General features: G+C 36.7%; 1 protein-coding gene across 2 annotated transcripts in view; it reads right to left on the bottom strand.

The window, feature by feature from the left end:
* The window catches only part of zip (myosin heavy chain 10), a 92,533-nt gene that overhangs the window by 15,553 nt on the left and 61,035 nt on the right, over positions 1–15,945 (bottom strand). For both annotated transcript variants that reach the window (XM_076117025.1, XM_076117024.1), the window contains exons 2-11: positions 15,414–15,570; positions 10,641–10,762; positions 8,901–8,924; positions 5,811–5,903; positions 5,307–5,736; positions 3,897–5,236; positions 2,756–2,926; positions 2,113–2,280; positions 1,584–1,730; positions 58–186 (exon numbers count right to left, since the gene is read on the bottom strand). In XM_076117025.1, coding sequence (XP_075973140.1) covers positions 58–186; positions 1,584–1,730; positions 2,113–2,280; positions 2,756–2,926; positions 3,897–5,236; positions 5,307–5,736; positions 5,811–5,903; positions 8,901–8,924; positions 10,641–10,762; positions 15,414–15,570 — 2,781 coding nt within the window. The remainder of the gene's footprint in view (positions 1–57; positions 187–1,583; positions 1,731–2,112; positions 2,281–2,755; positions 2,927–3,896; positions 5,237–5,306; positions 5,737–5,810; positions 5,904–8,900; positions 8,925–10,640; positions 10,763–15,413; positions 15,571–15,945) is intronic.

Below are 15,945 nucleotides of genomic sequence, written 5' to 3'. Positions count from 1 at the left end.
TGAAAGAGTTCTCCATGCATAGAGATTTTTCAAATAAAGTTGATAAAAAGTATTTACCTTCAAAAGTTTCTCCTCAAGCTCAGCGATGGCGGACTCCTGCTTCGTCTTCAATTTGCTGAGGTGCTTAGCCTTCTCTTCCTCTTCGGCTAAGGCTTGGGACAAATCGTTGGCACGTTCTTCCAAAATCTACAACGAAAAAACAATATTTACTATTTTTGTAGTACAAGAGTATTAGGGCCAGTTTCACAGGTCGTGAATAAGTATCAGATAACCTAACTGCTAAATAAAGCCTCAAAGTCTATGTAATAAGCTATCTTATAGATATTTGGAGGTAAAACCGGGCCTTAGCACTCTTATGCCCCGTTTCTGAGGTACATTTAGCGGTAGTTTATTTATTCAATAGCGTTTAAGCTTACATAAACATGAGTTTGAATAGATAAACTACTGATAAAAAAAATGTGCCTCAGATATCTGTCATTAATATATGTTTCACTTGTTACTAAATAATTCTACCTTATAATAAGACTTCCAGAAAGGAGTAGCCATATTTCCTAGAAGTATGTATTGATGTGTATTTACCTGATGCCTATGAATGGGTAAATAAAAGACCATGGTTGACGCCTTTTATATCAAACAGTCGCTTACCTACAGAGGCTGACTACAATTAATTTAGTTTACATTACATATGCTATTGTATGGAACTATAATAATACATAGCTCATAGCCAGTCGCGCTCACCGGTCGGTAAACGATCTGTGGGTTAAGCAACCGTTGGTGCGGGCATTCTATAGATGGGTGACCGCTTAGTGGTATTTGAGCTGGGCGTCTTCGTGCTTCGAAGGGCACGTAAAAAGTCGGTCCCGGTTGTTGTCTACTAAGATAACAGTCGTTAAGCCACGTCAAAGGCCTTCGGGCGGCTTGAACAACTTTGACACTAGGTTGACCACTAACCATACGACAAACTAACATAATAATACATAACAACACTACTCGATATAGCTAGAGTATGTACCGATCAAAATTTATGAACGTGAACAAACACTTGGACTGTAAAATGTAACCAAATAGGACGAACCATACATCACACTGAATCAGATAGCTAGTTTCTTGGGAATCGAACCCACGACCTTAAAAACAGTGGTAGTGGTATAGTGATCACCTTTACTACTAGGTTCGTAGTCAGCATGCATTTAGCAAAACAAATAAAAAACTACAAGCTTTTACCGGTATATTCCCTTTTACTCTGTCCCCCGGGTTGACAACTGGGAATTAAAGTAGAAAGAAAATTTCCAGTTGTCACCCCGGTGACAGCGTAGAGGAGACAACTGGGAATATACCGCTTTTACCAATGGTCACAAAGATTTATCTAATATATAAAATTCTCGCGTCACAGTTTTCGTTACCGTACTCGTTTCATGAAATTTTCTGATCATATTGAGTAGGACTGAGAATCGGCCAACATCTACTTTTCATACCCCTTAGTGATAAGGGTTGCCCACACCTAACTGTTTGCAGTTTGCCGGGTCAGCTAGTAATAATATGTGACTATAAAATGTGACAGTGGTTGTAAAAAGTATGTTTACCTTCTTTTCCTTGACAAGTTTCTGGTTGGTATCCTCGCTGAGGGCCAGGTCTTCCTCCAACTTCTTGAGCTTGGCGTCGCATTGCACGCGTTCTAACTGAAGCTTCTGGCGAGCAGCCTCTTCCTCTTCAAGTTGTTCTTCCAAGTCCTGAGTAAAAACAAAGTATGTGTTACTAAAAGTAGTTTTGTTCAAGGAGTATTGTTCTTTTAGCACATGTTATGAAAGAAGAAATACTTCAATATCGAGTAAAAAATTCGAGAAGCTTCTATTTCAATAATAAAATCATAATTGCTTGCTGAATTATGCATTTATGCACTATGCACTAAGCGGAAGAGAATGATGGTAATAAAAAAATGTTTGAAAAATAATTTACGTATGAATAAAAAATATTTTGTTCTGGTAAATTAACATTACAATGAAATCCGAAACCCATTTACTGTGTTTTAATCTGACCAAAAATAACAACCTTCATAATTATAAAACATAGATTTTTTTTTATTCCCCGATAGGATAAACCTTTGACATTTACCTGTATATTGAGTTGCAGCCGCTTCTTCTCCTGCTGCAACGCGTTGCATCGTTCTTCCTCCTCCTCGATACGTCCCTCCAAGTCGTGCAGCAGTTCCTCTAGCTCCTGTTTCCTTGCAGCTGCGCGGGCGCGACTCTCTTCGGCCTCCGCGCATAGTTCGAGTTCAGCCTGGAATATAACATTATTGCTATACAAATATCCGTAAGCATGTCATTGTTTATTTGCAAACATATGGCTATAGAACATTAACAAAAATGATAGCTAAAAGGCCGTATTGATCACGATCACTTATTACGAGATATAATTACGCTTATTCTATTAGGTTATGATTGATTTACGTTTGTACAAAACGCAACTTACTTAAATATCTCTTCTAACAGTATTTTGAAAACAATTCTACGATAAGAAAAAATATTCGATCGCGGGGACTCATATAAGCATGTTAATTATGTTAGGTTTGATATGAATCCAGCTACGGACGCAAATAAAGCGAAATAAAATAATTAAAAAATCCAAGCACCTGAACAGATTTAATAAATTAAAAAATGTCTTATGTGGACATCGAATCCACAACCTTCTTGCAAACATCTTAACATCGCAACACACACTGTAATATTTCAACAATGATATAGAAATAAATCACCTGTAATTGTTCAGCCAACTGCGTCTTCTCAGCATTACTCTGTTGATACTTCTGTTCGAACTCCTGGCACCTCTTGAGCTGTGTATCGAGCCTCTCGCGGATCTGCCTGAGCTCATCTTCCTTCTGTGTCAGCTTCTCTTCTTGCTTCGTCACTTCTAGCAGCGGTTTCACCTATGGAAGGAATTCACTCAGACATTTCGAGGTTAGTTAGGACTTAGGCTACGTTATTTACAGGTTGTTTAAATCTTCTAAAATGCTTTAGTTTTTGGGTGTAAGCTTTTCTGCAATTTTATGTTAAATTTTACATTTTGAATGAATATACTGGAAGCAGTTTTAAACGTGTAGGTACAGGGAATTACGGAGTCACAAAAATAAATTGTTGTTTGTATTTTGTTATTTTAGAAATATTGCCTCAATTATTATTTCATGTGATGAATAAGTATCAAATAACGTATTCAATAGATAATGTGGCAGCATAAGTTAAAATAACCTGTCAAAAATCCTCCACATAAGCTGTCCAATATTAACCTAGATGTGATAAAATCAAACGTAGTGATCGTATATTTAAATTTAATTTTAAATGACATCCAATTCTTGCTGTCTCTATCTTTTAACAAGTTTAATAGTGACAAAAGACTTTAAAAGACTATGTACTGAAGTTTTTTATAAATCAGTCCCCTTTATGACCATCTATAGACTAAATATCTATACTCGTGTCATATTTCTATAATTTATATATCGTATAGTCTTTCCCACATAATGTTTTGATATAAAATTTATTAGTTATATCAAAGGTGAGGTACAATAGAGAAGTTTATTTTATACCTCGTGATATAATAGTGTTTAGAAAACATTCAGCTTTGCCCTATATTATAAACTTGTTATATAACGCGAGCTGTTTACGAACGTTATGGGAACCTTTGGTTTTAAACGTAGAGACATAAATTACATTATTTAACCATTTATGTAACAAACGTCTACTTTATGCGTAAATATATAGTAAATACGAAAGGGATTCTGTATTTCATTGCAAAACTTTTATATAACAACACAATTCTAGGCTATGACAACATAAATTTTTCATTATTTTTCGAAAGCGAAATCCACATGAACAAAAGCTAATAAACAAATTTCCACTTACCTTAATATAGAGTCTCCACCACTGCCAATTCCTTAATTTTAAATACGCGGCGCAATTTCTCTGAATGATCCTGATAGCATTGAGCTGTTGCAGTCGTTTCTGATAGTTTCTCCTCGCGAGGTACCCTCGGCAGAACGCTTGGAAGTTGACGATCAGATCCGTGATCTTGTAGTCCCGCTCCTCCTCGAGGTGCGCCAGTACTCCAGCCCTGAAGAAGATCTTGGACTGACCGACGCGATACAAGTTATGGTCCAGTTCCAAAGCCTCAATCATCTGCTCGCAAGCCTTCTTGCCGTCCATGAAACCTTTCGGTATTATATTAGGAGTCAGAAGCTCATAACGCTGTCTGAACTCCTGGAACGGTATTCTGTTCGGGAAGCCTTGTCTGCAGATCCTGATGCCTTCTAACACACCGTTGCAGCGCAACTGGTCCAGAACTAGAGGCGCTTCGATCTTTCCAGCCTTCTTCTCGTGGTTGGGTATGATGCACCTTACGAAGTTTGGATTGGTGTTCCTGAGCGTCGCCATCAGTTTCGTCAACTGCTCTTTGTAAAGTTGAGAAACTGTTCTGAACATTCCCTTGCGGGTCCTCGCGCCGAACTGCGTATCGGTCATGGCCTGCTGCGCCATGCCTACAATCTCAGCGTCTTTCCATATGTGACATACGAACGGATCCTGCGATGACTGCAACAGGGAAACTACGTTCTCATTCAGAGGATCCATATTCTTCATGAGCCATTGCGCCGCGGAATAGTCTACTTTGCCAGCGTAGTGAATAATTGCGAAGTCGGCGACTCCACGGAAGTCAGTCTTCATGAACTTAGGGTGGACGGAGTGTGCTGACACGAGCTTCTCTACGAAGGTCTTGTCAGTTGCCTTGGGGAACCAACATTCCTCATCCAACAACGCCATGATACCCATGGGTTTATCGATCAAGTCGATGGTCGGTTGCAGATCGAGACCGAAATCAATGAACTTCCATTCAATACCTTCGCGTTGGTACTCTTCCTGTTCTAGGATGAACATAGTGTGATTGAAGAGTTGTTGGAGTTTCTCGTTGGTGTAATTGATACACAATTGTTCAAAGGAGTTAAGTTCGAAGATTTCGAAACCAGCCATATCGAGGATACCGATGAAGGAAGCTCCTTGTCTCTTGGTTCTGTCGAGCGACCTGTTGATTCTGTTGACGAGCCATCTGAACAAGCGCTCGTAGCAAGCCTTGCCGATGGCCTCCACGGAGAACTCGACCTGTTCCTTGGTCTGTGCTTTCGTTACGAAGTCGCGACCCACTTTGATTCTAGGCTTGAGGAACGCCTTTGTCATTTCTGTTACCGAAAGACCTGGAACACAAACGAAGCATTAGAAAGTAATTCAAATAATCACAATAACAGACGTGGTTAATACACTTACCAAGTAAATGCGCGATCTTCTGCGCTACTGTGTTATCAGGGAGCGTGGCCTGATCGGAGTTCCTCTCTTGCTTGAACTGCATCGAACCAAAGAGGAGCGTAGCTGACACTATTCTGAATATGGAGTTGAAGTCTTCATTGTTCATTCCCATGATGTTCATTGACTTGATGGTCGCTTGGAATTCCATAGCATCATCAATGCCGGGGACTGGTAAAGCGGCATTTGATAAGAAGGGGTAACTTTTAGGGTCTTCTAGAATGTACTCAGCTTTCTGCTGTGCCGTGGCCCCGGCGAGGAGTTGGTAGAATATATGGAATGTCCTTTCGTCTTTCGCTTGTCTTATCGCTCTCGATTTCTCGAGTAGGTACGTTTCGATGTTCGCGCCGGCAATGAAACCAGACGCGTCGAAGTTTATTCTAATAAATTTACCCTGGAATCATGAATATACGTATTAAGTATTTCTTCATAGATATTTTTGGTTTATAGATTTGTTAGTATACTTACAAATCGTGAAGAATTGTCGTTTTTAACAGTCTTGGCGTTACCAAAGGCTTCTAGAATCGGGTTAGCTTGTAGCAATTGTTGTTCCAGTTCGCCCTATAAGAAAAGTCCGTCTTAGTATAGATATTTATCTGGTTGCGTTTATGCATGCATTTGTATTGGATAAAAAGGACTGTTAGTGGATGATGAACTTAACTTTAGTACGTAATAATATTAAAGTTATTGGTACGATTTTGTGAAATATGAAAAGGAAAATTAGCTTGCAAGATTTTAAGTGCAACATAAGTTAATAAAAATGTAATTGTGTAATTGATTAAATTTGAACAATATAGACACTTGTATTCTACGAAATTAATGTTCTACAATAGTCTTTTGATATGGAGGACCCAATTTTTGAACTGCAATGGTAATAGAAATAAAAAATATTCTTAAATAATAATTATAACATTAATTTCGTGAATATTTTAATATGGCCACACCAATGATTTAATTAGCGTTCCATTACCTCGAATGTAGGTCCGTTTGTCTACGTGGAAGTAGCAGCGTGAAACGAAACGTAAAACGTCACAGGGTTAGTTACGTGATACAGTGTTAGCAAGATTAGCAATGAAAACTAAACAGTGGTGGAAATATACCTCTTATTGTGTTGGTAATAAGGTTTAGATTGTATTACATGTTGCAAGTTTTATGATATGTTATGATGCTGGAAAAATTACTAAGAGCACGACTATCACCACCATAGCCTTATATATCGTTCAAAACTGTAATTGGTTAGTATAGACCATCAGCGTCTTGCCTATCGCCTCAAGTCCCACTGCGTGAGATTCTTTTTCTTTGATTCTTGTTCTAGCAAATAACGGTTTTTGAAATACATAACGAATACAGATGTGGCCCGAGCCTTGTTATGTGTTCTTATGTGTTGTTTAACAAAGATCACCAGGGAAAATATAGTTTTTATATGTGACGATAGACTTAGATTCCTACATTCACATCGTCATTTTAATCAATATTAAAATTTTCAAAAGGAAATCAATTTTTACAACCATTAGTGACCATCCAACAAATCATGACTCACAAAAACTTTCAAAAAACCATAAACAATTTTGTTCATAATAACGATTAGTTCTTAGAAACAGAACATATTTACGACAAGTCGTAAAATATTAAAGAGGTGTATTTACTAGCCACTGTACGTAGATTGTCCATTGTGAAATGTACAACACTTAAGCCGAACGTCTACCGTCAGATAAAATAAGTTAGTTTGGTTTAACTAGCATAGTTAAGTCTGCCGGCTTTCCCTAGAGAAGTGGTTCCCAACCAGTGGTCCGCGGACCATCAGTGGTCCTCAGAAGTCAAAATATGGTCCGCGAAAGACTTTCAAATTTTAAGGATGGTAGTTACACTTTCTTCTTAATATGCTTACATAGTGGTCCCCGCTAACAAGAATAATATAAAAGTGGTCCCGGACTAGGAAAAGTTTGGAAACCACAGCTCTAGAGAGAATTGAATTCGAATTCGATTGAATTCAGAGGCGAGATAATGTCAAATTGAATTCTAAAATTCCAAACTAGCGCATGATTGAATGCTGGTTTAGAGTTGAACTAATTGGTTTGTTTGATTCTAATTATTATCATTTTAAGCCGGTGTTTGTTCAATCGCTAGTTTGGAATTTAAAATATGATTTGACAAAAGTTCGAATGTGAGTCTATCGAATTCGAATACGTTTTAGGTCGGGAGTAAGTCCACTGTTCTTCAAACATGTGCACCGCAAACTATAGCAGTTAAGTATACTATAAGTGAGAAACTGGCTGAATTATGTGATCTAAACTAACTTATTATACCTAGCGCTGGACGTTAGGCTTTAGATCCGATTTAATAAACCACTCTGTAAAAGTAAGTAAAAATTGTTAGTGAAAATCGAAATTCTGAAAATGAAGATTTAAGTCTGTTCTGAGTCTGTTTCAGCAGCCTTGCGAGGCTATATCTCTGTCTTGTTCCTTTCAGGTCGAAAGAAAAGAGACAAATTGATTACCTTATAAGGCTTTTCAATTACTCTGGATTCATCTATTCAAGAACGTTTAAACTAAATTATTGGTTTATTAATGCGGTCTTAAGGTCATAAGGACAATAAAGGGATTAAGTATAAATATGTATATCGTCTATGTGGTAAGGTATGGATATGTCAAAGCATTTTTAATACTGTTAAATATATGTTTAAAAACAGGGTTATGTACAAAAAGTGTTATATAAATATTTGTTATTACGTGCAGCCTTTACAGGCTAATGGATTTTCATTGCAGGAGAATAACAATACTATGTATGAAATTATCCTGTTAAACAGGATAATAACAATATCATCTACTTGCAACTCAATTTAGAAGCTATAAATATACTGACACATATTTAATACGTATACTTTATACACCCTAATTCCAATAAGAATATAATTTGTACACAAGCGGGAATATACATTATATTTATTTAATATATAGAAAAGCCATCACCTAGGAACGTCGTAAATATACAGGAGAATATACAATATACATAGTATATAATATAATACATGCTCTTATATCTGATAGTCATTCAAACATGCATTGAAGCCTTAATGTATACAACCAAATATCCAAATTCACCAATGTCCTGTAGAAGCAGTTTAGCACCCCATGGTCTATTATTCTCATTCATATATCTATCGATTAGATAGCTAAGAAATTATTTTGTTTACAATAACACAAGATAATATTTGGTAGAGGCAATAAATCTAATTTAAGATATAATGGTAGAAAAGAATCATAATTACATTAAGTCTCTTACATATTCTGTAGTGCAAGAATTACTTTATACTTATATAGTCTTCTGGAATTAAACATCTCCTTTATGGAGAAGAATTATGTATCTGTCCGGATTATTCTTCTAGAATATCCTTACTAGACTCAAAAATCGATATTCTTTTTTTAATGTGTTTTTATTTTTGTAAAATTAAAGCTATATATATTTACATAGAGAATAATAGACCACTCCTTATGATTCACCCTCATAACATGTCGGCAGGCAATTATTTTGTTTTTATCGTTTATTTCCTTGACTTACTATAATCAACTGTGGTGTCGGGCCCTGTAGTTGTCGTACCGATTGCAGGTCGCGTGAAAGAGAGGGAAAATAAAAAAATATACATCAGTGTTGCAAAAGATTTCAACTTATAGTTTTTACCTTTATTTTTGTGTTGCTAGAGTCAAAAATAAAATGTCATCTTAAAACATTTCATTTATTTTACTGTATAATATAATAGTAAAGTTAACTATATCAAAGAAAATAATCCAGGTAACTTAACCATTTATAGAAAATGACCAATAAAACTTTTACAAAGTTAGAGCAACAAAATATTTTTTCCTCTAGCAACACCAAAAAAGAGTACGAATAGTACAACCGTGTGCTGTACAGTTGCCATGCCACCGTCGTAGCATGCAAGTGTCTTGAACATCGTGAACAATAGCGTAGGAAAAACCAAAACATGTTCTATACAACTAGAGTGAAGGTTCATTTTACAATACTAGCAAAAGTCATCCAGAAAATACAATGTCCTATTCTTTTTGGTAAAAAGAAAGAGATAGCGTGACTTGGTGGTTTTGCTTTAAATTATAGCTTGTGATATTACTTAAAAGTAGAACATGATGCTTTGTGCTGAACATTGAAATTGTAAATTAGCAAAATACGTTTTACTTGCGACCTAGATAAAATCATTATTTATGTAAAACTAACAGAATATCTAGCTGTTGTTACAATAAAAACTGTCGAGTCTGAATATAAAAGACTAGCATATACGACAAACTGGTTTGAAGTCCTCACCCGAACTCGATAGTCGAACCGATATACATGCGTGCGCTAACAAAACAAAATATCAATCTACTAAAACAAAATTAACAATGTACAGTCAACTCCATAAGTCATTTTCCAACTATATTTTCAATATCTGTTTATTAAATAAAATAATAAATTTAACCCATTAATGTCCCACTGCTGGGCAAGGGTCTCCTCCCGTAATGAGGAAGGGGCTAGTCCTTGAGTCTGTTTATTACAAAATTTTAATAAATACATGAACAAAATCAGGTGCAATCAACTAGAACTCACCATAACAATTAACGCTAAATAATTTTCTTAACGGCATAACATGCATACTATGATGAATGTATGTATGTGTTCAATGACTTTTGAGGCTGACTGTATTTCTCAAACACAAATAAATACTTTTGCTATATTATGGTGCATTCACCATACAAAAATAATCCAATTTGAGGCCGATTAATCTTTCATCAGAATTTCATTCGGCGAAACATTTTGCTGTCTTGACAGATAATGTATGGAGAATATGTCAAAACAACGAAATTATACCTCAAGATTTATTTGATGATGGAATAATCGACCCTTATAACACATTCAACACAAATATAAATTGACTTTGTTATTCAAGTCACTGGACATACCAATGTTGATGTGTGTAACTCGATTTAGTAATATTATCTAATAGATCTTTATTAATTCGAATTCAATATTGGCAATCTCGGGTTCAGCACTTGGCCTAGAAGGTTCACCACACATTCATTTAATAATATTTTTGATTCGAAACTAACACAAAATAAATTTGTTAGAGACAACTATTGCAGGAATCGAACAAATGTAAGATGAAACTACTAAACAAAAACTAACCAGGACTACCAGTATTGACTACCCAATATCAAAAAGGGCATATCTCACATAACAAATACGAGACATGAGCCCTTTTCAAACTGAAACATACAGCGTATTTCTTAAAGAGTAAACAAATATTCTTACCGCGCCTGAGCCTTTGGGTTTAGAGGCGGCGACGTATGCAAGATACTGGATCACTTTTTTCGTGTTTTCTGTTTTGCCGGCACCTGACTCTCCTGTGCAGAGGATGGACTGGTCTTCGCGATCTGGAATGTGGAAAAGACCAAGTAAATAATAAGAAAGCAATGTTTAAGTTGACTCCAAAATTAAGTTATGAAATAAAATAATTTACTTCAACATTTTTCATTGTTTTAGCTACTAGCAAAGATGTTTGCTTGGTGTGAGAGTGGACGCCGACCCCGCGCACCGTGGCTACTTTAAACATTGAGCCACAAACCTAATTATGAAAGTTGTGATTGATTATTAATTTAAAACAATCACCATAAAAGGAATAACATCCCACCCAATAATGCCCTTTCAAGACACAACACATATCTAAAAAAAAAGTCTGCAGCAAATAATAACCTATTGTGGAAAGTTTTAACGCCTTTTTTCATTGCATACTGTTAATACTCATATATATACTAGTATCAATACTTAATCAAAGTTACGTAAAGTAATAAGCCTCTTGCAAAATGCCTATAATGCTTCGCCCACAATAATCTGACCGGTAACTGTTTGACCCCAAGACCTTTCGACGGCACTTCAATAACGCAATCACTTTATCTATTTACTTTGCTCCATACAATCAAGACATAAAATCAGCAAGTACTAAATTATTTGAATATAATAGTAAAGAAGACTGTTCCAATTTCACTAAAGGACATTGAAAAGATAAGAAAATTAGAAATCTGAGAACATTTAACCAATAAAAAGCTCAACTAAGGGCGAGTTCGAAAGCTAATGAGATAATATGTCCCATCAATAGTGAATGTAGGAAAACTACTGTCAAATTCCAGCTGATTAGCTAACCGATACTTATTCAGCACTGATGAAACCGGGGCTTTGTCTTGTTGGTATAACATTGGACATTCAAAACAGTTTCATTATTTTAAGCTCCAGACAAGTTTAATCTCACAGTTTCGCTTTAGAACTGTTATTATGCTATCCACAACCCCTTTATTCAGGGGTGAATAATATTTCGTGACTATTATGCTACATACTTTGCATTCAGTCTGCCTACATTCAGAAGTTGTATACGACGACATTATTACATTCCTTCGGGGGTAGGACAAAGTTTTTCTTTTCCTCCCCTATCTTGTTACCCAGTAAAAGAAACTTGGAAATCGTTTTACAACTAAGGCTTGAAGAACTTTTCGTACACTAACATTACTAACAAGTTTCCTAAACTTTTTCAAACTCAGACATGCCTTCCGAAGCCTATATCGATAAGTATTTGCTGATCATGGGACTTCAGGACACTTGACAAAGAATGAGTTTTTTAATACCTATTTAAGTTTATCTACTAGAATTTGTAACAGATGAGTTTTGTTTTGGGAATCTAAAATGTTTTTCCTAGGAACACTTGGTCAGGGATCTTGGAAATTGAAATGCTTGAGGTCTTAATCCTGATTTTGTGGTAGAGTGACGCACTTATAATTAAGACTTGCATCCCCTTATTTCTGGATCCTATATTGTCCATCAGCCAATTAAAGTCCTGAGCCTTAGAGTCAAGTTAAAACTCAAATTCAAGGCCGTTGAAGAACATTTCAGTTCCTTTTCTACGTCTATTAATTTTCCTCAGCACACTTTGTATTGGAAACAATGACAGTTGTTTATTAGGAAACTGTCGCGTTGTCGTGGGCGTTTCCTTTTACCTGTTACAAGAGTCATTAGCACTCTAGCGCCTAGTGATGTGCATAACCATCTGGTTGTATGTCATACGATACAGGCTCTATGGCTTCATAGACCCTAGCTTTTAAGTCGTTACGCTACTTTTATTATGTACTCATCTCTCGGTAAACCGAAACATAGGCGGCAGGATACACTTAAAACTTCAAAATAGCTTTAACAATTATTATTGTATTCATTTATTATTAATCATACATAAGTTAAGCTGAAAATCTTCATCATTCAAAAAGAAGCAGTAGTACTTTAATAAAGATATCAATATTAATTCCTAAAAAGGTATTAGAAAAGTAAAAAAATAGTCGATCATCATTCGTAGGACTCAAAATATCCAATCTTTAAGTTATTACAGACCATATTTGGTAGAAAAATCCGAAGTATTTGTATCGTTTAGTACACAAAGCCCTTGAGTTGACCACAGCGGGCCAATAAATCATTTCAAGACATTTAAATAGCATTGTATTGTTCATGGTCGGTTGAGTTTGACTCGTGCGTTTGCCACTTTTAGGAGCTCCGAATATATTCGTGAAAAAAACTAGTCGAAGAGCAACATGGTACTGAAATAGCTCTTTTAGCAATGAATGCAAATCCGAATATAGAAATTAGTTATCTTTTTAAAGATCTATTAATTGCTAGGACAAAATCTAGATGAGTTTCTTAATTTCGGATAAAAGCAGAAAGTTTCGGGGAGGAAGTTTGAAAAGACCCAGCCAAAAAAAATATAAAAAAGTTTTCAGGTTGTTGAAGATTTCAAAGCGGTACGTTTATTACTATACGTAGCCTAAAAGCATCCTGGGTCTTCGAAACAATTGGTAATTTTGGAAACAAAAGCATAATTACAGACCAATAAGAATGTGAGTTCAAGACAGGTTAAGTTTTCTAACTATCGACATCCTCGAGGTGACATCACTACAAAGATAAGAGGTTTCGTCTAATTGTTCAGTAATGGCACCGATACGGAGTGAGTTATAGCAACTGTCTCTATATCTTACAAGCCACTCGCGTTATTTATGTTTATAACATGTATTGCGAAAAAGTTACTTTTAAAATGTCCTAGAAATAAAGATAAATGGAGTTTTAGAAACTGGAAAATATAATAAATCAGCTTGTTATCTATAAAAGTAATTGGTTCAGTCGATTAAATGTAGCGAATTGTATTGATGTAGACATCGTAGTGCCGTTTAGAATGTATCGTGATGAGTTAGAACGGCTAGGTGTTTTGACCGCGCAGATCAATGGCTGGTAGATGCAACCTTGCCGCAAATATATCGTGTGAATTTAAAGTAATAACAAAACAGAAATTAATTTTAAAATAAATTTTCTGTTCCCTACAGCAAAGACCTTAGTAAAAAGCAAACTTATAATACATTAACCTACCGTAAACCAAACAGACTTAATATCCATCACTGTAACTAGAACAGAACTTTCCGATCATTTTCAGGAATTTTAATTACACAAATGCCCTTTCCTTCCTCATAAATGGAATATCGGGAATATTGACATCAACTAGAAAAAGAAACCAAAGTAGAAAAGGAGATCATCCATTTTGGGCCTTTTTTCAAAGTGCCGGCCAACAAAAAAAAGTGGCATGTATCGATAGAGCTAGCCATTTGAAGCAATAATTAGTATGGCACGAAACCGGTAGGATCGCTTTGAACCGAGTTATACAGGTTTGAAGATTCATAATATTCAAACATTTATTCATTTCTGAAAGTGCTGTGAAACATAAATAATGATTGATTTTGCTAGAATTAACTATCTAAAGCAATTTTGATTGTGAAGCGACCACTCTGAAGTTGATTTAAGGTCGTAAGCACACGTATCAACTCAGAAACGGGTCGTCGCCGTATCAACTCGAGCTCATCAGTATTATTTGTATGTAATTCTCTACTGTAACACACTTATCGGAATCGTTATGTGATCGCCCCGGCTCACGACGATGGGAGTGGTGCGTATGCGCATTATGCATACACAAGCACCCAGGGTGGAGTGAGGCTATGTGCAAAATCCGATAGAAGGGCGGGCATACCCTCTAAACCGCAACATGTGTCCTCATAACAAGGGCCCTCATCAGAAATCGTGCCCGAAGCACAAAATATTGTTCCAAATGCCGATGAGTCGGACATAACAACCCAACGGCAACACTCTAGATGACCTCTTACCTAGACGATGGTTTGTTAGTTGCACACAACCGAGGGTGTGGCCCCTTAGGTGCGAGTTGGATTCCCCCGGCGCCCCAATGCGTCGCCACTGGACTGGTCACTGGCGACTAGCGCAAGGTCAGCGCATCCCCCCTTAGCGAACCCAAGGCGCCGCACCCTCGATTGTGTGCAACTAACAAAAAATCGTCTAGGTAAGAGGTCACCTAGAGTGTTGCCGTTGGGTTGTTATGTCCGACTCATCGGCATGTGGAACAATATTTTGTGCTTCGGGCACGATTTGTGATGAGGGCCCTTGTTATGAGGACACATGTTGCGGTTCAGAGGGTATGCCCGCCCTTCTATCGGAATTTTCACATAGCCCCGCACTCCACCCTGGGTGCTGGTGATTGCATAATGCGCATACGCACCACTTCCATCGTCGTGAGCCGGGGCGATCACATAACGATTCCGATAAGTGTGTTACAGTAGGGAATTACTGATGAGCTCGAGTTGACACGGTGACGACCCGTTTCCAAGTTGATACTTATGCTTACGACCTTAAATCAACTTCAGAGTGGTCGCTTCACAATCAAAATTGCTTTAGATAGTTAATTTTAGCAAAATCAATCATTATTTTATGTTTCACAGTACTTTTAGAAATGAATAAATGTTTGAATATTATGAATCTTCAAACCTGTATAACTCGGTTCAAAGCGATCCTACCGGTTTCGTGCCATACTAACTATTGCTTCAAATGGCTAGTTTTATCGATATATGCCACTTTTTTTTGTTGGCCGGCACTTTGAAAAAGGCCCAAAAATGTATGGAGCCTGGATGATCTCCTTTAGAGCTAATAAATGTACTATACCTTGCAACATAGAGCGATATGCAGTGTCAGTGATGGCGAACACGTGTGGAGGTACTTCGTGCCGCTTGATGCCCTTATACCTCTCCATGATCTTTTCCGTGTAGATGGGCAGCTTCTTGTACGGGTTCACCACCACGCAGAAGAGGCCGGAGTATGTCTGTGGAAGAAGCACAAAGATTAATATATTAAATTATAAGGCAAGAGTGAACAAAGGCGAAAATATATGTAATTTTCATTTATTGATACTGTTTTATACATTGACACTGTATGTAACTAAATCGCAAGAATACAGATAAAAACTTTCCTTATCGTATACTTAAATTTCTGCTATGTACCTCGTAATTGTAGATATGACCGGAGCTGAAGACGTATAATTAACCGTATTTTACCAATCCTAAACTTTTCATACAAGACATCGATCTTTCACTTCGACAGACTTTTCTTCACGTAAAACTTTTTCTTTGAGTAGCAAATTAAAAGTTTTCCCGTGACAGATGACGTCCATTACTTAACCAACTTTCTTAAACGTCCA

This window comes from Anticarsia gemmatalis, chromosome 8, assembly GCF_050436995.1.
Source record: "Anticarsia gemmatalis isolate Benzon Research Colony breed Stoneville strain chromosome 8, ilAntGemm2 primary, whole genome shotgun sequence".
NCBI classification, from domain to species: Eukaryota; Metazoa; Arthropoda; class Insecta; order Lepidoptera; family Erebidae; genus Anticarsia; species Anticarsia gemmatalis.
The sequence above is the reverse complement of the archived record's forward strand: the minus strand, read 5'-3'. Positions and strand labels throughout refer to the sequence as shown.